Source organism: Vicia villosa, linkage group LG1 (assembly GCF_029867415.1).
Source record: "Vicia villosa cultivar HV-30 ecotype Madison, WI linkage group LG1, Vvil1.0, whole genome shotgun sequence".
In the NCBI taxonomy this organism is placed as follows: Eukaryota; Viridiplantae; Streptophyta; class Magnoliopsida; order Fabales; family Fabaceae; genus Vicia; species Vicia villosa.
In genome coordinates, this window is record NC_081180.1 from 15,030,448 (window position 1) to 15,055,128 (window position 24,681).

At 35.7% G+C, this 24,681-nt stretch overlaps 2 protein-coding genes across 2 annotated transcripts in view; both read right to left on the minus strand.

Moving 5' to 3' along the window:
• LOC131629382 (zinc finger CCCH domain-containing protein 64) overlaps nucleotides 1-24,681 on the minus strand; it is a 99,069-nt gene that overhangs the window by 67,464 nt on the left and 6,924 nt on the right.
• Nucleotides 2,420-3,815, minus strand: LOC131629393 (protein ALP1-like). The gene is made up of 3 exons (XM_058900185.1): nucleotides 3,351-3,815; nucleotides 3,017-3,248; nucleotides 2,420-2,938 (listed from the first exon to the last, which is right to left on the minus strand). The coding sequence occupies exons 1-3, from the start codon at nucleotides 3,771-3,773 to the stop codon at nucleotides 2,451-2,453; spliced, it is 1,143 nt and encodes a 380-aa protein (XP_058756168.1). The 5' UTR covers nucleotides 3,774-3,815; the 3' UTR covers nucleotides 2,420-2,450.

Consider the following 24,681-nt stretch of genomic DNA (forward strand, 5'->3'; position numbering starts at 1 on the left):
ACCCGAGTGGGAACTCGAGAATGTGTGTAGCTTGAGTTTCGGATATCTGATTTGAACTCTGTTTGAAGCGTCAGAAAGATAACGAGATGAAGTGTATTATAAGAATTATTGCCGCAGCCGTAATAGATTTGATTTTGACGTGATGATGTTGAGATGGGATGCAGTTTATCGTCGAAGTTATTTGAGGAGTTTAGGAGATAACGTAAAAATTGTCGATGCTTGACGTCGATGTTTACAATTCGGATAACCCCAGAGTTTTGTAGCTTGGGTTTCGAGTATCAGTTGGACGTACCGTTTGAGCCTACGAAGAGGTGAAGTTGTATTCTACCATATGGAAATGTGTAAGCCTGTTGAATAAGAATGGTTATTACCGCAAATGTATGAAGCGAAGTTAAGCAAAACTTGTTGTTTATGATTAAGATGAGAGAACGAGATATTTGGTATTAAAGATGATTTGAGTACTTATGACTTTTAAGGAAGAGTGAAGTAGTAGCGAAGAAAAAGTCAGACTTAGGGATGATAGAAGTCGTATTTGGGATGCCAAAAAGTGGCAGTGTATATAAAAGAAGGACTGTATGGAATTTCTACTGCCAGTTTATCGTGAGGAGAACTTCGGTTGAGACGAAACGAATTGTGTGATGCTAAGTTATTATGAATCAGACTTTTGTATTATGTTTGGACGTCGGTGTCTTACCGACAAAATCGATTAATAAGGTAAGATGTTGTGGGAGTTGTGAAAACCCAAAGTGAATCATTGGAGTACGTCGTGTTATTGGATTTAAGTGGGAATTCGGAAAGAACGCTATTTTGAGGTAACAACGATTTATACTCCACTAAGGTTGTCGGATACTAATTGGCAAATTGGGGAACTGATCACCCTCAATCCATTGTTAATGGTAGATGACAATCGTACTGAATGTTATAGATCTGTCTTGCTATCTTAATAGTAGAGAAAGAGTATTGATGTTACGTCGCGAAGGTAGTCGCTCACCAGTTTGTGTAACTGATAAGAGGAATGGTTGAGTAAGAGTCGGAAGAAATGAACAATTCAGAGTAATGAGTTTTGTGCAAGCGAATGTCGCAAGGTGAAGGATTTGGAGGTAACAAGTGAAACAACGATGTGAAAATGAGTATTAAGGAAAGTATGCGTTGGATTGAAAATTGGTGAACCATACAGTTGACGGAGTTTTAACAAGGCAGTGACTTAAAGAAGAATTATCAGAGTCACGCAGCGGAAGCATTGCGTTGCGCTATTGTTATTAGACTTGTAAGAAGTGAAGGACGATATGTCAGAAGACTGTGAAATAGAGTTATCTTGATGTTTGGATTGATAGACTGTTGGAATAAGTGCGATGAGCCAGGATGCTGCATTGGGTCGTGGATTATTGTGAATCTGGTAAGAACTGTAAAGTGTTTATGTTCATGAGAATCATTATTGTGACGAAGAGGTAGTGATCGAAGTGTTACCAAGCGCGATTTGAAGATTCATATTTGGATACGAGGTTTGTGTTTGGATGGTGTTGAGCCAATTTTCGAGGACGAAAATATTCTAAGTGGGGGAGAGTTGTAACACCCTGAATTTAATTAAATTGGTTAATTAAATTATTGAAGAATTTAAATATTTGATTTAGTCGAATTTGGATTATCGGTGTTATTTAAGGGCGTATTTGGAATTATATAAATCGAAGTCAGATAGTCAGAAAATAATATTAAGAATAATATTATTTATAAGTCGGAATTATTATATTGAAGGAATTATTATTATAAGTGATATTTTGATTTAATTAGAGTTATTTATTTTATTGGGCCTAAATTGAATTGTGGAGAATAATAAAGAGGAAGTGAAAGAATGAGCCCAATTGAAATAATAAAATTAGGGTTTTAGAGATATTAAGGGTGTGTTTGAATCAATTTTGCTTTTCAGTTTTTAAAATAGGTTTTAGAAAATTGTTTTAGAAAAGTGTTTTAAAAAAAAAAACTATTAAAATATTTGTTTGGTAACATGACTTTTCAAAACTGTTTTTATAATGAGAAAATAAAAAAATTCATTTGGTCAACTATTTTTAAAAACAGTTTTAGAGATGTAAAAATAAAAAATCTATTTGATAATCTGATTTTAAAAAATTGGTTTTTAACTAATATAAATTGAAAAAGACTTTTATTAGTTAATAATCAAATTTTTAATAACTTATATTTAAATATACAAATGTACAATTTTATAATTAAATAAAATCGAGATAAAAACTTCTTATGATTAAATATATAATTTAATTCTTTTTTAGATTCGAGTTAATAACTTGTTCACACAAGATTTCATTATCAAAGTACTATAGCGTATATCAACATCTTCAACATTCATATCAAATTAAACCAACATAGGAATTCATAAAATAACCACTAAAACTCCAAATTACTTGTATGAAAATCTAAAAGAGAGATAATTAGTTCGCTTAATTGTTACGGTGTACCCACATGTCATCTCTAATAAGATTTCTCTCCATTGCCATTTCAGCAGCACCTTCATTAGATAACCTTGTTAAATTGTTGACATTGGAACTTGTTCCTTCTATGATAGGACCTTCTTGCATCCCCTCAAGTTCGATAGGATCCATTTCTTCCCATATCCTAAACAACTCGTCAGGTAAATTCCACTTGCGTATGTAATTATGAATAGCACAACATGCAATAACTATAAGTCGTTGCCTAGAAGGTTTATAAGGAGGCATCAACTTTAAAATAGGAAATCTATTTTTTAGCACTCCAAAACAACGCTCAATTGTCATCCTTAGAGACGAGTGTCTATAGTTAAATAACTCTTCTGGATTTTTGGGTTTTCTACCTTGACCTCTATATTCTTGTGCATGATACCTTTCACCCCTGTAAGGGGGAAGAAAACCTCCAATACATGGATACCCAGAATCAACGAGATAAAAAGAACCTACATCAAATAAAATATATATTAGCTCAACTTTGTTAATTTCATCGAACATAATTCTATGATTATATTATGACTTACCTCTTGGTGGCCAAGGAAATCCCGCATTTTGATTTGTAATGGCATCCAAAAGAATCTTTGAATCATGTGCACTTCCTTCCCATCCCGAATATACATACGTAAACATCATGTTAAAATCACAAGCACACATGACATTTTGTGTGATAGTTGCCTTTCTATCTCTACATGAAATTTGTTTTTCTGCGGGAACCGATGCACTTATATGTGTACCATCAATTGCGCCTATGCAATTCTTTAAGATATAACCCAAATAATATGAATAAGTAAACCATAATCAAATTATGTTGAAATAAATATACAACTACGATAGCAATAGTAAGAATTATATGCATACCTTAAACCAAGGATAGTATTTTGAATTATTTTTAATTCTTTCAGGTAACTCTTTCGACTCTTGATTTATTAGTTCCTTTCCGAATCGACACACCGCCCTTAATACCTCCTTGAAATTGCGTGAGATTGTTTCAGTGGAATGTTGAAAGCGGTTTGATGCAACTCTATGACGAACATTATGACCAATTATGAATAAAAATGTAGCAACTTTCTCTTCAACAAGCACATCTCTTGAGTCACCTAAGTAGTTCTTCTCCCTTAACTCATTACAAAAACTCACAAAACATTCTTTCTTCATACGAAATAATTCAAAACAACTTGTTCCAGATCCACTTAATACTTCAGCAACAAACTCACGACCAGACAATAAAGATGTCAAAACCTTTGCTTTGTTAAAGTATTTCTGATGATAGTCATAAATCATACGATTAAAGAGAAATTCCGCAAATTCATCATCACTTGCATCAGAAGTAGAATCATCACTTTTATCAATATCAACTCTAGTTAGAACCTGTCATACAATTTAATAACAAAAATTTAATAATGAGATATTCAATTAAAAGGAAACAAAAGGTTTTATAACATAACTATAAAATTCAAAACAATACCAAAAAACACAAACAATTGTTAGCAAATAGAACAAAGTACATAACTATAAAAACGATAAACAAAGTACTAAGATAAGTATGTCTCATCACTACCACCACAAATTCAAGCAAGATTTTATCTTTAAAGTCTAAGTACCCATCCACGTTTCCTCTCAAGAGACATGGCGATGAACACTTCTCTCCAATCAGGATTCATAAACTTTTCCAAAGCTTTTCCATATACATCATGAGCAATGTCTTCCATCTCATCTAGAACAGCCACACACTTAGTAAGAGAGCAGTCTGATGTTACACGTGAAGTAGCCTCCACACTCCTATCCCTATACCTCTCAGCTTTTGCCAAAGATGCTTTAGCCCATGCTGAAAGTGCCTCTCCCATCATATGTGATGTAGACTCTTTCCTGGATCGTACTTGAACTTGTTTCTTTCCACTACGTGTGATGTGCTCCACTTCATGTAGATCATCATCTGAACTATCATTATCAACACGTACATGACTCGCACTCCCATTGTTAAGGTATTGATTGTCAAGCTCATTTTCTTCATCAGTATTTGGTGGATCTTGGGTAGATGAGTGATGAAGTACTCCAGTTGCATTATTTTTGTTGAATATCATCTCCAACAACTTATAATGATCACACCCTTTCTTTTGAAATTGAGAAGCTTTATCATGTACCTAAAATAATATAAGAAATTCAGCCACAGTTATGAAGCAATTATATTGTAGGCAAGGTATATTGTGTACTGTTTAAGCCCTATTTGACACACATGTTCACAGTTATATTAATGTTTCATTATACCATGTAACAATCTTAAAACACAACATATAGTATTATTTCAAAGCAGACTATTCTAATTATGATAACTCTTGCAAACCCAATACAACACAGTTTGCAAAACAAGTCCAAACAAGAACAAACAAGACAACAACAAGAAACACCCTTTAACTCAAATGAACTCAACCTTTCAAGTAATTCATACTATGCTTTCTAAATTCAGAACTCATTTTTATTCTTAGTATTGTTTGAAATAATGAACTGGAAAATCTACCTAACAGATGCAGGAAATGACGAATCGACTCTCACACCTTCGTTGGGTGTGGTAGGACAAAATTCTAATCAAACTGAATCAAACTCAGGAAACTCATTTCAGCTTCTTACATCTACCAACTACATTAGAGAGTAAAGGAAAAACAGAAAAAACACCCAAGTTCTATTACACAAACTACCTAAGTTCTATAACATAAACTACCCAAGTTCATACATGCCTCACTGAACATAGAGTTACTACATTGGAGAGTAAAAGACAAACAGAAAAAATGCATAAACTACACATGAAGTAATCTTAAAATGAGCAAAAATATAAGCAATATACCTTCAGATAATTTCTCCAGACCTCTTCACTAGCAGTAACTGTGTTGGTTTCAGCATTCCACCCAAATCCAGTATTTTGCAAGAGGGAATAGAACTCACGATACATAGCTCGCAGCCTATGCATTTTTGCCTTTAGTTGTCCAGCTTTGAATGATCGACTAGTTATACAACTCAACCTAGTAGTCATTGAGGTCCATGTTCTATTATGAAACACACCATTTGGCATATTTCCTTTTGTAACTTCATCAACCATAATGTCAATGAAAACTTTAGTTACAAAATCAGGCCAAAGCTTTGAGTCACTAATGTCAACATTAGTTGCCATCTATCATAAAAACAAGCAACTTAGGAAATCTAGAATAGAGTCACACGCAGTCATTAACAAGATAAAAAGACATAGGCATGTTTTATTGATACATTCTAAACTTAAAGATGATCCATTCGAGTGAATGTGAGTCACGTTACCTGTGCAGCAACGGCAGGCGCACCAGCAGGTGCAACTGAGGAAGAGTGTGCAGGTGCAACTGAGGAAGAGGCAGGCGCACCAACAGAAGTAGGCGCAACTGAGGAAGTGGCAGGCCTGGTCGAGGAAGAGCCTGGCGCAGCAAAATGGACACGATAGCTGTTGTTCTTCATGCTTTCTCAAAATCTCAAACCTGTTTAGACACAACCAATCACATTATACTTTATACTTTATAGATATACTTTTTCATATGCATTGGTGTCTGATACTTACATTATACTGAACATATATGGTTATACATTATACTGAAATATGTCTATTCAAAGAGAATGTAAATACTATACTGTTTCAAAAAATGTAAATAATTGATAACCGAACTTGACATATATCGAATGTGCACTATTAGCATGACCAATGTTATTGATTTTCACTATTATATTTATGAGCAGTTGATGGAGATTTGTTATTATGTTATTAAACAAAGTTGCAGTCATCTAACCACAATTCACATGTACACATTGATTTGACATAAACTATTAACATTTACAAATTAAACTATACACGAACAAAAAGGCGTAGCAATCAAAAGTAAGAGATTCTGTTAGTAATAGGCACCATGGACAAAACCTATAACAGAAAACTTCAATCTTTTACCAAAACACCTACTCCATATTTCATTTTGACATTTTCATAAATCATTAGCAAATTCATGGAGCAATAGTCTATTATATTGTATGAATAGAAGAATTAATGAAACCAACAACTATTTAAAACATATTTTCATCCAAACTCAATTCCACCCATATTTTAAACTTAACTTAACCTATTCATGATTATTCCTATTCAATCCATGATATCATCCTCAAACAAGCAACATTTTAAGCTAGTGAGAATGTAGGAAAATCCTTCTTGTGTTTATTCCATTGATAGTGTTCACATAGCCAAATCCTATCTCTAACACAAGTTGTGTCAAACATACATTAATACACAGCAAAATTCAATTCATATATGATACTTGGTCAATTTGCTACAACATACTGCAATAGTTTTTTACTCCTAAATCATTGAACAAACAATTTTATTCTACTTTGAAACATCATTCCTAAAATATAATTTGCTCAAAATTATTCAACACAAAATTGTTGTTATTATCATTTTAGCATGTAAATTCTACTAGAATTAAAATTCTAAATCCAGTTTCATAGATGCATAGATTCTACAAACTCAATTCATATCAAATTAGGTTAATCCAACAAACCTTTAAGCAAATAACTGAGTTGAAGAAAATGAAAAAATATGAAAAACTATCAAAGTTTACAAATCAGAGTCTGTTAAAATATTCATAGAAATTCTACTAGATCTAAACTTAAATTAGGTTAATCAAACAAAATATTTTGACCTAACAATTCAACATGAAGAAATTATCAATGAAAGAGTGAAATAACCAACCTAAAAATTGAAATCGCAAATCGTAGAGAAGAACTTGAAGATCACAGAACATGAATCGAAGACCATTGAGGGAAAATTTGAAGATCGCACAATTTTTCCATTGCTTTTTCTTCGTGTTTGTGAGAGAAGATTGTGTGAGTTTTGATCGAGAGAGAAAAGTGAGGTGAAATTGAAAACAAGTCGTTTTCAGCGTGTTTCAATATTTCAAAATTTTTTCAAATTTTTAAAAACTAAAATTGAGAAGTAAAAACCAAAATATGTTTCAGCTATTTCTCTTTTTTAGTTTTTAAAAGTAAAAAATACAAAACAGTTTTTAAAAATTGAGAATAATAAAGAGGAAGTGAAAGAATGAGCCCAATTGAAATAATAAAATTAGGGTTTTAGAGATATTAAGAGTAGTGTTCTCATTTGGGAGGAAACAAGTTATGAAGAGAAAGAGGCAAGTTTGGAAGGAGAAGAACAAGCTTAGAGGTTTCATCCATGGTGTCAAATTGAAGATGCAATTAGAGACCCATTAAGTTGCTTCCATTGAATAAGGTAAGGGTGAGGTTCTCTTCCTATAATGGGGCTCATGAACAATTATATGTTGGGGATTAGGGATTTAGGTTATTCATTTATTGTGTTGAATTTATTTATGGGTGTTGTTTGAAATTGTTGTGTTGACTGTTTTTCTGGAAATTGAAATTATGTCGTTGCTGTACATATCAATATATGAATGGTTCTAAAACTACTATGCCTTTGTATGATTCTGTTTGTTGCTGAGGTGCTGTTAACGTGGGTTTGCCGAGCGGCTCTCCCATTAGACTATTACTCCATTTTGTTTTATGAAATTTTGATAAGTGCTGCATAATGTTTTCTTGCTGGTTGCCTACTGTATTAGCTATTAAACCAATGATTGAATTTGTTGGAATATATATGAGCCCTCTTATGTGCTTGCTTTTATTATGTTAATTAATTAGTGATTGAATTTGTTAGAATATATATAAGCCTGTTATGAACTTGCTTCAATGTTAACTAATATATATAATGGATATGGCCATTACGAAATGGAAATATAATTGAACAGTAGAGACAATAAATTGGAAACCAGTAGAATTAAAGAATGGTGAAGTATGTATAGTGAATAGAACAAATTCCTAGTTAACATTAGTAATTATAGAATTAATAAACAGTTCCGTTTGATCGAAATAGCCGAATTAAGCGGTATAATTAGTTGTCCGGAATTTGATAAAAATTTATGTGGTAGCTAAGTTTAATTAGTAGATTAACGTGGTGGTCTTATTTTGTTGAAATTGTGATATTTTACTAATCAACTGAAATTGTGTTTAATTTAAATATTCTTTATAAATAAATTATAATAATTTAATAGAATTGTCAATAGAGTTGTTAGAGTTGTCAATAGAGTTGTTAGAGTCGACAATAAGTTGTTAGAGTTGTTTTGAATTATTAAGAGTCATATTTTTATTTGTTTTGAGTAATTCTGACATGTTTAGAGTTGTCAGTGTATAACGTCTGTGTTTGTTTTTTTTATTGGAACTTTAACAATTCATATCTTTTGAACTGTAACTCCGTTTGAGTCTCCGTTCGAGGCGTTAGAAAGCTAGCGTGATATTCTTTTCAATAAAAATGGTTTTGAGCAATAGAATACTAGAAATTGGAAATGGAGTAGAAATTGAAGTGAATTAAATTAATATAGTTTGATGTTAATTGGTTAAATTAATAGTTGAATTAATTTCAATGTGTTTAATTGATTAGAATATAATTTGGAATTAGATTAACTATTTGGTTTGTCGATAAATTACGATATTTTGAGAATTTATCCGTAATTGTGTTTTGATTGAATATGTATGTTGAGAAATATATATTATTATGTCAATGATGTTGTTTTGATATTGATTCTTTGTGGGTAGTTGGATAGCATTAATTTTAATGATTAATTGCTTGATTTTAAATGTGTATGTTCATATATAATGGGCAAAATGAGAATTAACATGAGATAGTATGGTTACTAGTGTTAATTGGATTTTGTGAATCGTAATTGATTAATTGACCTTTTATATGTGAATGATATGTATGTGTTGTGAATGTTGTGTACAATTGGTGGATAATTCATCGAGTTGAATTATTGTGATATGCTAAATATTAAGATGGTAGAGATGATCTTAATTGCATATGTTTGATTAACATTGTACATACATTCATATCATGGATGCCTTGAAACAAAGGTGGTTTGCTTTGAAACATAAGCGTGGCTTGGATTCTAGAGTGAATCGGAAAGCGGTAAACTATATGTTTACATTTGGTGGCTTTGGTCTTGTCCGGATCTGAAGCGTGGCTAGATTCTATATGAATCGGAAGCGGTGGAACTTTGGGTCCATATTGGGTACCACATGCATAGAGTCACATGTCTTGCATTGAGTCACATGGAGGTTAAGTGATGTTTGAATATATGCATTTATGTGATTGTCATGTGTACATGAGATGTGATAATTGAAATTGGTGATGTTTTGATATATAATTGGTTAAACGTGTGAATATGTGATAATGATGGATTGTGTATATATTTGGAATAATAGTATTGAATCTTTTGAGTATTATACTATTGAATTTTGTGCTTACTTGAATATGTGAAATTTATTAGATGATATTATTTACATAATTATGACTTGTTGTGCGATGAAAAGTATGAGAGGTTAATGAAATGTGGAAGTATGATGTGTATGGTAACTGTTGATACTTGCGATGTAATGATTTTATATGCCTGAATCCTAATATATAATTTATCATGCGCCCACTTATATGATTTGATATCTCACCCTTTTCTCTTGTTTCGCCGTTGCCTTTATATTGGCAATGTGCAGGTATTCAAGTATGAAGATTTAGTTGCCATTACTCGAGTCGGTTGTCGCTCTGATACGTAGCACTCTGGGGGGAACGATTTATATTATTATTGATGTTGCTATCTAATTGTTTCATTTTGGTTGGACAAAATGTTAAGTTAACTGAAGATATTTTATTGAATACATTCTGAAGTGATTCCGCTGTGTTTTAATAAAATAAGTTATTCTTTTTCAAAAGTGCTATGTATCCGCTTTATGCGACGAGTTGATTGGTTTTGTTTTTTTTATTTATTTATGTGACGCCTCATTTGTTTATTGAGAATTTTGAAAACTCTGATTTGATTTATATATATTTGCCGGGTAGAAATGGGGTGTTACAGTGGCCGGGTTCACGGTTTAAGAAACAAAGGATAAAGGCTCAAATTCTACTTAACCCACCCCTCTTCGTGATGTTCTCCAGTCCTACGTTCAGTTAGCTTGACACGAGTGTTCACCTTTCAGGAAGGGTTGTAATGAATGAGGATCCTTTATGGCTTTGATGGAGGTGGCAGCCACCCTTTGATGCTTTTGTTTATGGTCACAACAACTTGTCCCTTGGAGGATTTCTTTCTTGTGCTTTGCCTTTTGCTTTCCCTAACTTTTGTCTGGACAGAAAGTTTCTTTTGATATTGGTGTTCGTTGTCCAGCGGGATATGCCCTAATTTTTGCCTAAGTCATTTGCTTCAAAGCTTTGTTGTTGTTTTTTTTGACTTAGCGGGCTATTGTTTCTTTTTTTATCATGATTCATAACTTTCTTATCATTCTTTTTTTTGTTGTCTCGTTCGGGAGCAAGTTGTATGACTTTGGTGATTGACTTGGTGAAAAGGTTGTGACTGCCTTCTTCTTTGTGAATGGGAGACATCCATTGTGGATTGTGCTCTTCTTCTTTTGTTGTGAGAGATGGAATATGAATATGATTGATCCTCTGATGGAATACCTGAAAGTTGAGCACTCGGTTGCACTAACTGAAGACTACCCTGCCCCTGGTTAAGATTGAGGGTTTAGTATTTTTTGAAAAGAAACTACTACTCCATAGGCTCAAAGGGGTTTACGAAGGTTTCACTCCCTTATAACTCCGGTGTTTAGGAATTGAAACAATGCCTGTACATCCTCAGCAGGGTCTTTGTTCCAAAAGCATACAATTAGTAGTTCATGTGTTTTTGAATTTCATCATTCTCCTTTTTTAGTTGCTTAAGACAAATGAGTGAAGTATCAATGAACATAATGACAAATATGAAATGATTTGAGAAAAACATGTATATTGCATTATTTTTATATATTCAAACAGAATGAATTTCTTACAATGAGAAGTACTTGATAACTGTTAGGAGTAAATTAATGGTAAATTCATGTGTTAATATAAGTGATTTCTTCTCTAAACCAATGCAAAAATGTGATGAATCCATAGGTTTTTATTAAGAATTGAACTGAATAAGTTTAGTTCGTGCGTAAAGCAAATCGAATCACTTGTGGGTGTTATTGTTGCAGGTTTTGAGCTGAATAAGAACTTAAGAAGAACATGAGGAGGAAAGAAAGCTGGAAGTCTCAAAGGCTGAAGAAAAAGATGGAAAGTACAAAGGGCGCGCCGCGAGAGTTCCTAGGCGCGCCGCGAAAATACTTCTGTTTGAGGGGCGCGCCGCGCCAGCCCGTTGCCGCGCCGCGGCCTCGGCGTTAAAAGCCCAAAAGTTCTGTTTTAAAGCCCTAGTTTTCCAAGTGGTGAGATATACTTTTTGGGAGCGAAATTAGGAGAGCTATCTGATTCTGAAGCTGAGAACAACAATTGAAGGTGGATTCTTTACCAATCGAAGACATTCTATTGATGAAGATGAATTCCTCCATTGATTCTTGTATGTTCTTCATGTCTATGGAGAGCTAAATCCCTCTTGTTGAGTCTAAGGTAGTAGTTAACCTATGAATATACATTACCATTGATTAATTCCTGTGAACAATTGTTTGAATTTATTATCAATAAGAAACCTTGCTTTTAATTTACATCATTGTTGAATCTTTGATCGAAAGAAAGGATTTAACTTTTGCCCTAGGTTACTATATTGATTCAATTGCAATTTGCAGAGATGGAATTGTAATTGGGTTTTCATAATTATCGTTCTTAATTACTATTATCGTTATTGTGATTTGGAGAGATCGAATCTCATACCGGTAAAAGTTATCTAATTTGATTTGCAGACATGGAATCTTATTTGAGGATAAGTGAAGATAATGATTCAAAGGATTGTTCTATTGAGAATTAATTGATAATTGTATAGGATTAGGTTGATGAACCCTAAAGACTCAACATTTTTCTTTAATTGTTAACACAAAGTCCTTTACTTGCTTTTATTTTATTATTTGCTTTTGATATTATTATTAGTATAAAACAAACCAAACCAAATTTCGTAACTCAAAATAAACAACTATAGAACGGCAGTGATATTAACCAATCCCTGTGGATACGATATATTACCGAAAATATTTACCCACAAATACTTTCAACAAATTGGCGCCGTTGCCGGGGATTGGTGTCAATATTGCATGCATTGCAATAGTTCTTATTTTGAGTTTTAATTTTTATTTTCTCTATTTGGTTGTTTCACGTGTTTGCTAGTTTTGCAGAAGATTGTGTATGCGCAGCAAAGTTTCTAGCGATCAACTTCTTTTTGATCCCGAGATCGAAAGGACCGCTAGGAGGTTAAATAGCAAAGCACGAAAAAGAGCGAACATAGCAAAAGCAAGAGACAACGCAACCGCGACATCGTCACAACAACTTGAAACCATTGACGAGTCGCAAGAAGGATTCTTCTTTCACGAACTATTCACGGAGGAAGAACCGGAAGTTTTTATACAACCTACTGTTGGCAACATGGCTGCTAATGGTCCATGTGCTAATAGTCCAAGACTCAATCCTCAGTTCGCGAGAACTGCCGCCAACGGGCGACCGACAGAACTGAAGACCGGTATCATACAATTGATTTGTGCAAGTCCTTTCGCCGGATTGGACCATGAAGACCCGTACACGCATCTTACTCGATTCTATGAGTTAGCGGGTACTACGGGTGTCGCTCAAGCTGATGAGGAAGCATTATTTAAGAGGTTGTTCCCACACTCTTTGCTATCTAAGGCAAAGGATTGGTATCTGGATCAACCCGAGGTAGTGATGACAAATTGGAACACATTGGAAGAAAAATTTCTGGAAAGGTTTTACTCTCAAAACCGATTCTTCGAAGCAAAAACAGCAATAGCAGTATTTTCTCAAGGTAGTAATGAATCTTTGAATGAAGCATGGGAAAGGTATAAAGCTATGTTGAGAAAGTGCAAAGGACACGGTTTTTCAGACGTTGACCAAATCCATATGTTCCGTAACGGTCTCACAGCTACAAACAAGACACTTTTGGACGCCACAGCTGGTGGTTCTCTCATGTCCAAAACACCTGAAGAAGCTACTCAGATAATAGAGCGAATGGCTCTAAATGATCGTCAAGGCAATCATGATCGAACAGTAAGAGATAAGAAACCCGGAATGTTAGAGTTGAACAACAGTGATGCTCTACTTGCTCAGAACAAATTGCTAACTTCACAAGTGGAACTTTTGACACAACAAATGTCTAAATTACCACAACAGATCAAGGAGCTGAACTGGGTATCTAATTCATATCAAGTTGCTAAGTGCGAATTGTGCAAGGGAGATCATCAAACAGGATTCTGTCCACCAGTGCAAGAAGAAGAAGTGAATTACATGAATAATAACCAAGGACAAAGGCAGAATCAATATCAGAATCAGCCATACCAACAAGGTTATCCCCCAAGATACAACAACCAAGGGTACCAACAAAGACCACCGAATCAAGGGTATCAACAACAAGCATTCCAACCATACACTCAACCACCACAACAACAGCAAGGAGGACAATCCAAGTTGGAGGAGACAGTGAATCAGTTCATTCAAACATCAGTAATAAATCAGAAGAACCAGGAAGCGGCAATTAAAAACCTGCAAACTCAAGTGGGGCAAATAACACATCAACTTACTCTACAGGCACAAGGAGCCTTACCAAACTCAACCGAAAAAAAACCGCAAGACCAGGAGAAAATTAATGCCGTTACAACAAGGAGTCAAAGGGGTTCAGAATCGGAAAAAGAGAAAGAAGAGATAGGTGACCCTATGGCGATGGAGGTAGATCTGGAAATAAGAGAGGACCTAAAAGAGCCAGAAGTTGTAATACTACCAATGAAACCAGTTGAAGAAAAAAATAAGAAAGATGTTGAACAGGTGATTAAACCATCCCTCCCTTTGCGAGTAACAAAGAAGGATTCAAAAGAGAAAGACGTTCGGAAATTTACGTCCTTGTTCAAAAAGTTAGAAGTGAATTTACCTTTCTTTGAAGCACTGGAACACGTACCTGTGTATAAGAAATTTATGAAGGAGGTATCGGCGAAAAAAAGATCACTAGAGGGAGAACCAAAAATGGCAATCGAAAAATGTAGTATAGTCGCTGCAGCAAGAAAAATCCCAATTAAGAGAAGAGACCCTGGGGCGGTGGCGATACCATGCACTATCAAGAATATATCATTTAAAAAGGTACTTCTCGATTCTGGCTCTAGTGTGAGTCTAATGCCGTTATCCATTTTCAAAAGGCTTGAATTAGACAAGATTAGTGAAAGTAAGTCGCAATTACGGTTCGCCGATCACACTATTAAGAAATCTTATGGAGTAGCGGAAGATGTACTAGTAGAAGTTGATAAGTTTGTTTTCCCTGTTGACTTCCACATCATGGACATTCCGGAAGATGAAGAAACTCCGATCCTTCTTGGGAGACCCTTTTTGTCGACAGGACGCTGTAATCTTGACATTGAAAAGGGGACGCTAACGCTAAAATCATTTGATGAAGAAGTAACCTTGAAGATGCTGGGAGTCAAGAAACACAGGTCAGGGGTAAATGAGAAAAATTCAACTGGTATACCGGAAGGTGCACAAGAAAACAAAAATCTCAAAAACCTCCAAGAAAAAGTCTCTAACATATCTTCTCCAATGAAACCAAATTATGATGATGTCAAAAGTCAAAAGAGGGCTAAGGAGAGTGATAAGAATGGGGAAGATAAAGTGAAGAGAAAAGCTATCCATGCTTTTTATCTTCATGAGTTTGTGGGTATGGAAGTACAAAGTAGCGAGTGTTGGAAAAGGAAATACCCTCCATAAAACAAGGGGTAATGGACCGTCGAGCCATGCGACGTTAAACGAAGCACTTTGTGGGAGGTAACCCACACTTCTAATGTTTTATTTTTGTCTATTGTTATTTCAGGAAATAATAAGGGAACCTTTCTGGTGAAAGCTAGGAAGAGGCAAGTAATATTGTAATACCCTCTGTGAGTCAACCCTCTCGGGCTTGTTACGAAACATTGAGGTCAATGTTTAGTTTAAGTTTGGGGGTGGATTTACTCTTTGCATTTTTTATGTTCAATTTTATGTTTTTATGTCTGTTATGTACTCCCAGTTAGAGTAAGTAGTCCCGTAACAAAGCGAGAACCTCAAGCGAAGTATCAACAATGAAGCAACATGTATGAAAGTGGTAGTAAGTGAATGTTCAAAATTTTTGAGTTTCACTCTCTTTCTCAATAAGTAACAAAGCAGGTATGAAATTTCAAACTCAAACTCTTAATGTGTGCAATGAAACTTAAGGTGTTAGTAAATACTGTCAGAAGTTCTTTATGGTACATTGTTTATTGGATCAGCTGAGCCTTAACCATTGTGAGGAAAGCTTTCCATTGTTTACTATATGCAGGAGACCATCAATTATTTTGACGTGTTTGTATCATGCTAAACCGTTTGTTGCATCGTTTGTGGAAATCTGTGAAAGTGATTGAGGCACTTGTTTGAATCTGAGAGTTCTTTTAGCCTATTCCAATGAAAAAACTTATTTGCTTCTGTGAGAGTGTGATCCTTTGCTAACCATTCTTTGAGCCTGAGGTCAAGGTAAGTATCATAATATGCACCAAGGAAATACCTGGTGAGTTTGATCTCAATAAAAAGTTTTGTTTTGGACCATCAACCATAAAATTTGGTGATGTGTTTTCTCTTTGACCTTTTTAGAAAGTAGGGGAGCATTCATATAATCTGAATACAGGTTGATCTCCAAGTTGGGGAGAGTCACATTCAAAAGAAGAGTAAGTACTTATGGTAATCGGTGAAAGATAAAAGAAGTCGTAGCTTGAGAAAAAAGAGAAGTAACAACGTTAGAATATAACGGTTGCTGAAAAAAAAAAGTGAAAAAGAAAAACCAAGCTACGAATGAAAAAAGATGGACAGGTAAAGGAAGTAGAGTTTTAGAGAAAAAGAAATAAGTTATGAATTGGATGCTTCCCTATATTAGGAACAACCCTTGATTATCTTCTTTTCTTTGAATCTAAACCACATTACAACCATAGAAAGACCTTCTGATTCTCAGATTCCACAAGACTTGATGCGAGCAATTTGGTGAACGTATGATATGGATCTTTGTTGATTTAATTGTTTGGATGAGTGTTTAACCCCTCTTTTATTCATCATACTTTTTGATGAGAGTGATTAGTGCTGATTCAATTACAATTGTGTAGTGTTTTGAACTTCTGGAGGTAATTTGCTTTCAACGTTTGTTTCATGTGTATATTCTGAGTTTGCAGGTAGAAGAGGAGTATTTGACTTAGTTACTGGATTGAACCACTTGAGAAAAACTTTTTGAAAAACTTGTTGCTTGATTGTCGGTAAACTTTGCTGGAGGTAAGTAATTTTGTTTAGGGACAAACAAAACTCTAAGTTGGGGAGAGTTTGTTAGGAGTAAATTAATGGTAAATTCATGTGTTAATATAAGTGATTTCTTCTCTAAACCAATGCAAAAATGTGATGAATCCATAGGTTTTTATTAAGAATTGAACTGAATAAGTTTAGTTCGTGCGTAAAGCAAATCGAATCACTTGTGGGTGTTATTGTTGCAGGTTTTGAGCTGAATAAGAACTTAAGAAGAACATGAGGAGGAAAGAAAGCTGGAAGTCTCAAAGGCTGAAGAAAAAGATGGAAAGTACAAAGGGCGCGCCGCGAGAGTTCCTAGGCGCGCCGCGAAAATACTTCTGTTTGAGGGGCGCGCCGCGCCAGCCCGTTGCCGCGCCGCGGCCTCGGCGTTAAAAGCCCAAAAGTTCTGTTTTAAAGCCCTAGTTTTCCAAGTGGTGAGATATACTTTTTGGGAGCGAAATTAGGAGAGCTATCTGATTCTGAAGCTGAGAACAACAATTGAAGGTGGATTCTTTACCAATCGAAGACATTCTATTGATGAAGATGAATTCCTCCATTGATTCTTGTATGTTCTTCATGTCTATGGAGAGCTAAATCCCTCTTGTTGAGTCTAAGGTAGTAGTTAACCTATGAATATACATTACCATTGATTAATTCCTGTGAACAATTGTTTGAATTTATTATCAATAAGAAACCTTGCTTTTAATTTACATCATTGTTGAATCTTTGATCGAAAGAAAGGATTTAACTTTTGCCCTAGGTTACTATATTGATCCAATTGCAATTTGCAGAGATGGAATTGTAATTGGGTTTTCATAATTATCGTTCTTAATTACTATTATCGTTATTGTGATTTGGAGAGATCGAATCTCATACCGGTAAAAGTTATCTAATTTGATTTGCAGACATGGAATCTTATTTGAGGATAAGTGAAGATAATGATTCAAAGGATTGTTCTATTGAGAATTAATTGATAATTGTATAGGATTAGGTTGATGAACCCTAAAGACTCAACATCTTTCTTTAATTGTTAACACAAAGTCCTTTACTTGCTTTTATTTTATTATTTGCTTTTGATATTATTATTAGTATAAAACAAACCAAACCAAATTTCGTAACTCAAAATAAACAACTATAGAACGGCAGTGATATTAACCAATCCCTGTGGATACGATATATTACCGAAAATATTTACCCACAAATACTTTCAACAATAACAACAAAAGTAATACAATTGAAAGTACTTTGAAGTAATCTAGACAATGGCAAGCTTGGCCTTATTTTGATGCAAATGAAATGTTCTCTGACAAACACAAAGTCTTTAGGCTCCTTTGGTGGAAGGTGCTCCATGGGTTTGCTTGATAATAGCTTGATCTTGACTGTAATTCCCCATGATTCTTTGTCTGTGAGCTCTTGTCAGATATCGGTGTGGAGGAATCGTCTTGACTGATCTGATGGAGAGGAAGAGTGGTAAAAGTCTTGGTAACCATGGATGCATATGCATGAATGCAAAGATGTTAATGAAGATGCAAATGTGTCATAAATCAGGATCAAGGATCAAGGCCTCTTGGATAACAGCTTCTCATGGTCAATAAGATATGGTCGACTCCTCCAGATTCAGAGGTTCGACGTTGCTTTCTGGTAAATAGCTTGTGCATAAGTTAAAGATGGTCGAACCCTCCAGATTCAGAGGTTCAACATTGATTCTGATAGATAACTGATGTAGAAATTTTGTATAAGCCAAAGATGGTCGAACCCTCCAGATTCAGAGGTTCGACGTTGATTCAGGATGATAATCTTTGCATAAGTCACATAAGGTCAAACCTTCAGATTCAAGGGTTCGAAGTTGATTATGATAGATATTCTGAATGGCTTGGGGTAGGATGGAGGCATGTTTTCCTGCAAAACAAAATTCCCAACCCCTCTCACAGGTAGGATCTAGTATATGGTAGGTCAATATGGAAACCAGCGTTATCAGTTCTCCTGCGATACCACCATTGTTGCATCTACATGCCAACAATGATACCCCATTTGAACCTCGACTGGGCGTGGGTCTCATGATCGCACTAGACAAGACCTGACATCTCATCGGCGTCATGACTATCCACTCTATCCTAGGTATCCTATGTGTCAACTCTGGCCTGGGTATTGGGCCTTTTACCTCAAATCAGTAACATCCCATCCCAACAGACAGCAGAATAATAATCATAGTATATGAAAATAAAATGCGATGCATAAAGAAATAAAGCAATAAAGCAATAAAGTAATAAAGCAATAAAGCAATAAATAAACACCCAAAGAAAAGAAAACAAACGTAAGCTAGGATCGACTTGCTAAGAATTGACCAGCACAGGTCTATCACATCCCCAACAGAGTCGCCAGCTGTCGCACGCTCGCGAAATGTGGACAGAGTCGCCACCAATATATTTATCCCATAAGGGAAAGGAATATCAGAAAACCTATAATAAGGATAAGAGAAGGTCTTGCGACCAGAGATAGGGTACGGAAGTCGGTTACGCGAGGGGAAGGTACTAGCACCCCTCACGCCCATCGTACTCGATGGTATCCACCTATGTTTGTTGCTATCTAAAGGGTGTATAAATCTAAAGCTTAATCACTAAGGGAATGTATGCAAATGAAAGAAAAGAAACACGGGGAAAATAAGGTTTATAAATAGTTGTGCTCGCTTAGGCCCCGCGACCTAATGCCTACGTATCCTTTTCAGGAATCAGAGCGCCGTAGTTCGGCTCTTTAGTTTTTGTTTGTTTTTTTGTGTTTTTTAGTGGACGAAGTTACATTCGCACTCCGCTGCTCGACCTCTGGAGTCTTAAGCTGGGAATGGAGCGGAAATAACATGTCCGATTAAGGGAAGAATGCCCTGAAGGCAAGAGAAGGAATGCCTCGGAGGCAAGAGAGAGAAGAGAGAAAATTGGTTTGTGTCTTTTAGATGTAATTCCATGATGAACAAAAACCCACTACAAGGCTTCGCATCACTTCCTTACTTTGTTTAAGTCTGAGCCTTTATTAGATATTTTGAAGTGTTTTTTGTTTAGGTGTCTTTTAAGGGAAATTAATTTGTGACTTGAATCATGCCATAAAAGAGAGTTTTTGTATATTTAGAGAATGCACATCGAGGCCTACGCCACAACCGTTTCTCTAAATGAAATACAATTTTTGAATATTTAGAGAATACACATCGAGGCCTACGCCATAATCGATTCTCTAAATAAAATATAGTTTTTAAATATTTAGAGAATGCACATCGAGGCCTACGCCACAATCGTTTCTCTAAATAACGGTTGAGAAATACACCGAGGCCTACACCTCAATCATTTCTCTTCCGCTAAGTGGGAAAGAACATACATCGGGGCCTACACCCCAATCATTTCTTTCACACTAAAAAAAAAGGCATGATTCGCGTCGTCCTTTATTAATGTTTTAAAGTTGAAAAGAAAAAGGAAAAGCAAACTAGCTTAAAATGATCAACTAGCCTAATGTCATGATTATACCTAAATGTTAGGATTTAAAGGGAAAGACTAAGCCTAATGGTCATGAATTATGAGTCCTAAGATTATGGGAACACACAAGTGGAATTACAAGTAAAAATCACAAGTAAGCAATGATACAAAGTTACACACAAGCATGAAATAACAAGTCAAAATATAGTACAAAAATGGACTAAAGATACTATTATTTTTATGATTTTTATGAAGGAAATTAAATTCTAATTAACCAAAAAGAATTAGCCTAAACTAATACTTTTGTGATTATTTTTTATGTCAAAAATTGTGCATCGAAAATCTAAGAATGATAGGAAAAATTAGCAACTTGTTTACTCAAAGAAATATGAAAAATCTAAGTAGAACCTAAAAAATTAAATGAAAACAAAGTAAACAGGGGGTGAGAATTGAATCAGTGGTGTACATAGCATAGGCGCAGGCCCATGGTGTTGGCCCGGATTGTTTATTTTTGTTTCAAGATTATTATTACTCAGAATTAATTAAATAAAAGAGAGAACGAGAATTGAGATTTGGGAATAGGGTTTTACCTGGGCGCCGATTCAGCTTCTTCGTCCCTCTCCCTCTCTCTCGACGAAATCATCCGCGGCGACGGTCCTTCCGCTCACCTCCGATCGAAACTTCTCCGCCTTGGCTTAGTTTAACCGAATAACTGGATTCGCCGGAGAAGAACCTCAAGAAATTCCAGCGAGCTTCCGGTCGGAATTGACGCGAGATGGAGATCGGAATCTTCACCGAGCTGGAGATCGGAATCTTCACCGAGCTGACGCAAGGTAGAGTTTTTTTCTTCGTTCCTCTGATCCCTCAATTCTTTCTTCTTCTATGTCAACCTTCTTTCTTCTTCTTTTTCAGTTCTGATTAGCGTGGCATGAATCTTGCTTCTGTTATATCAAAGCTTACGCTTGACATCATCATTCTGCTTGTGTTGCGGAGATGAAGAAGTGTAGATTGGAAGATGATACTTGAAGGTGAATTGAAGATGTATCGAGGAAGAGAAAGAAATAGAGGTGAATGGTTATGGGGTGAAGAAGCAGAGTGAAGAATGGTTTCAGAATCTGAATCTGATATAGTTGTGGGGAAGTGGTTCTGCTCAGAGAAAGAATGGTGTAGATGGAAGTGAATCGAAGATGGTGATGCAGTGAGGATTGAAGATAGGCGTGTGGAGGATTGATGAGAATGAAGGGTGAAGCGATGAAGGTTAAGCAGAGAGAATGATGGATATTTAAGGTGGAAGATGAAGTTTGAATCCAGAGTGAAGGAGGAGTGAAAAGATTGAAGAAAATGGTTGAGAGCTTGAATGAAGGTGGAGCAGGGAATATATAGGTTTCAGGTTTGTGCTTCTCTGAATTTTCTCTTAGATTCCCCTGAATAATTCTGTTACGATAGGTTAGAGTTTGTTATGCTAGGTTGTTAGGGTCAGTTATGACTGTTATAGGTTAGTAACTGCTTGGTGGTTATGAATTCTGTTATTTCGGTTATATGTTAGGAATTTAAGAGTTGAAATGGGACTGTTTTCTTTTGTTAACTGTTATATTCTGAAATATGGGGCTGAATGAGTATTGTTTGAACTTCTTTTTTTTTTGTTAATGTTATGATGCAAGGGGCTGAATGTGTTTGGTATGGTTTATTGCGATGATACTGTGAACCGGATTTGTATGCTTTATGAACATGAAATACGATGGCTGAATGTATGTGTTTGGACTTTGTTTAGAAAGTGGTTATAGGTTCTGTTAGGGTATTTAGTAGGTTTGCTACAGGTTGTTAACAGTTAGCGGTTAGAGAGGTGCAGGGATGAGAAATGTTAGCTAAATGTCATGAAGAGAAATTGTCAGTAGCGGAGGTATTTCTAAGTTAAGTTAGGGTAGAAACTTTGTTGGTTATAAATGTGTTGGTTTGTTAAAACACTTCTCTGGAACTTGTATGCAGTGGCTTGATGACATGGTGGTTGGTTTTGGATTGTAAATGGTTGAATGGTAGCATAATGATGGTTCTGAATACAATGATTGGAATGGCTCGTTGTATTGAAATGCTGATGAAGGATTGCTTATGTTGTTTCTTTGAATTGCAGGGTTTTGGAATGGTGTAGACAGATTCAAGACAATACGAAGGCCATGATGAAGATGCTTGGAGTTTTATAGATTAGCAAAGCCACTGATTTTTTTGTATAGTGTTTCTTGATGGAAATATGTATAATCTTTGTAATAGATACTTGAATGCTCTTTTTGAATGATCTTTTTGTATGGGATGGAAAGGAGTTTGATAGGATTGTCTTGAATCATATTTGTATAAATCTTGAATGAAGACCTTTAAATAATGGAATGTTGAATTTTGATTTGAATGTGACAAATTCAAATAAATTTGAATTTTATTCTTTTCACTCCATCTTGTACGTGAAGTATCTTAAATGAAACTCATGTCTTGAACAAAATCATTCGCAATCAAGTTGGTTTTGATGTCAGGATAAATTGTACCACCATAACTTCTTTTCCAAGCAATCATCCATAGAAATCCTAATCTTCTAATTAAAACCCAATTATTAAGACCCAATTGAATTATAACCACCAAGAGCCCTTGATCTCATGTTGAGTTTATTGATTAAGTGAATGCATAATTTTATTTATGACTTAAGATGCAAATGCAAATGAAGCAATAAACCAATTAGAAAAAGAATTAGATGGACAAATTTTGGGGTGCAACAAATGCACAGAGTGATAAGCATCCGCAAGCAAGGTTGGAAATGGATTTCCAATTAAGAAGATCTTAATTGCGTTGATGTCAACGAAATCGTTAATGTTAGGGAACAAAAACAATCTGTAGATAAGCAAAGCCAAGACTTCCTCAAAAGCGCTCATATCTTGGATGCTGACGAAGTACCGAGCTTGATCAAACAGGAATTTGGAGGGCAATCCTTGAATTCCTCCTCTACTCACCATATGAGTTCTGATGTCGACTACGTTCAAAGGAGTAGTTGCAGCAATGATAACGTCGTCAGGATTCTTTTCCAAACCGGAGTACGGATCTTGCGCGTACACGGGTATTCCAATCAGACGAGAGTACTCCTCTAACGTAGGCATGAGTTGATAATCTGGAAAGGTGAAGCAGTGATACGTTGGATCGTAAAACTGTACCAAGGTAGGAAGGATCCCATCCACAATGTTGGTATTGAGCAAAGGCAGAAGTTTTCCATACTTCTCCTTGAAAGCCTGGGGGTTGACCACCAGTTTTCCGAGCTTTCCCAGTTCCTCGACCTGGGGAACCTTGAAGGTGTATTTCCTAGCTCTCTTTCTTCCGTAATCCATAATATAGATCCTTAAGTCCTTTCTCCGTTTCTCTCTTTCTATGAAGTTCAAAACGTTCGTTATTTAGTTTCCTTGAAAAACGACTCGAAAAAGACTCTTTTTGATTTTAGTTGTTTATTAATGAATGATGCATGAATGCATGAATGCACACACAAGAGTTTTTAAACAAACATGGCGTTGAAGGGTATAGTGGTCATGAAGTCCAAACGCAATCCCCGCCCCAATGGTAAACTAAGGTTAAGGATTTCTGTACCTGTAGAACGGGTTCTAGGGGTCTCAGAGTTTTTGCTCAACCTTAAAGATACGTTGATTGGTATCTATAAGAGAGTTTTCTCTGAGTGTAGTATCTGCGTGACAATTACTTCCGTAATCACCGCTCTACGTCCTAAGAAAAAAGGCTTTAAGTGGGGTTAATGTGTTTCTAGGTCCTCCTGGTACAAATCAGTCTCGGAATGCAGTGGCGCAGTTAATCACAACCAGCCAGGCAAATCCCAAGAGTAGACTTGGAAACCAAGATTAGAGGGCCTTCACCGGGAAGACATCCTCCATCCTATCTTATGTTGCACTCAAATCCGGGTATAGGATTTCTCACCACAAGGGGGAATCAAGCCCTTTCCCGATACAGAATAAACAAAATAAACAAATATAAATGCAGAAAACACATGATATGACACAGAGGTTAGGCAGGACCTCTCTTGTTTGAGGGGGAATTTGGCATCCCTAATTCCTCATTGGGGCTGGACCAGCAACAGGTCAACCATTGGTTTGGATGAAAAACCAAGGTTTTTAACACTTATATCCCCAGCAGAGTCGCCATTTTTCTGTGGTGGTCGTTTTCTTTACCTCCCCGTTTCACTTGGGAGGACGGCACGCTAAACCCTTCACGCAAAATTTGGAAGGAGAATGCGCCCGTGATGGGATGAATTTTGTTTCAGTTCTTCCTACGATATCACACGAACTTTCTTATTTGTCCTACGAGTAGG

Bases quoted from the DNA above. Each gene is read 5' to 3' on its own strand.
- LOC131629393 (XM_058900185.1), bottom strand. From the start codon at position 3,773: ATGATTTATGACTATCATCAGAAATACTTTAACAAAGCAAAGGTTTTG. The intron at 3,249-3,350 runs GTATGCATATAA...TATATCTTAAAG, and splicing joins AATACTATCCTTGGTTTAAG to AATTGCATAGGCGCAATTGA. The intron at 2,939-3,016 runs GTAAGTCATAAT...TATTTGATGTAG, and splicing joins ATTTCCTTGGCCACCAAGAG to GTTCTTTTTATCTCGTTGAT.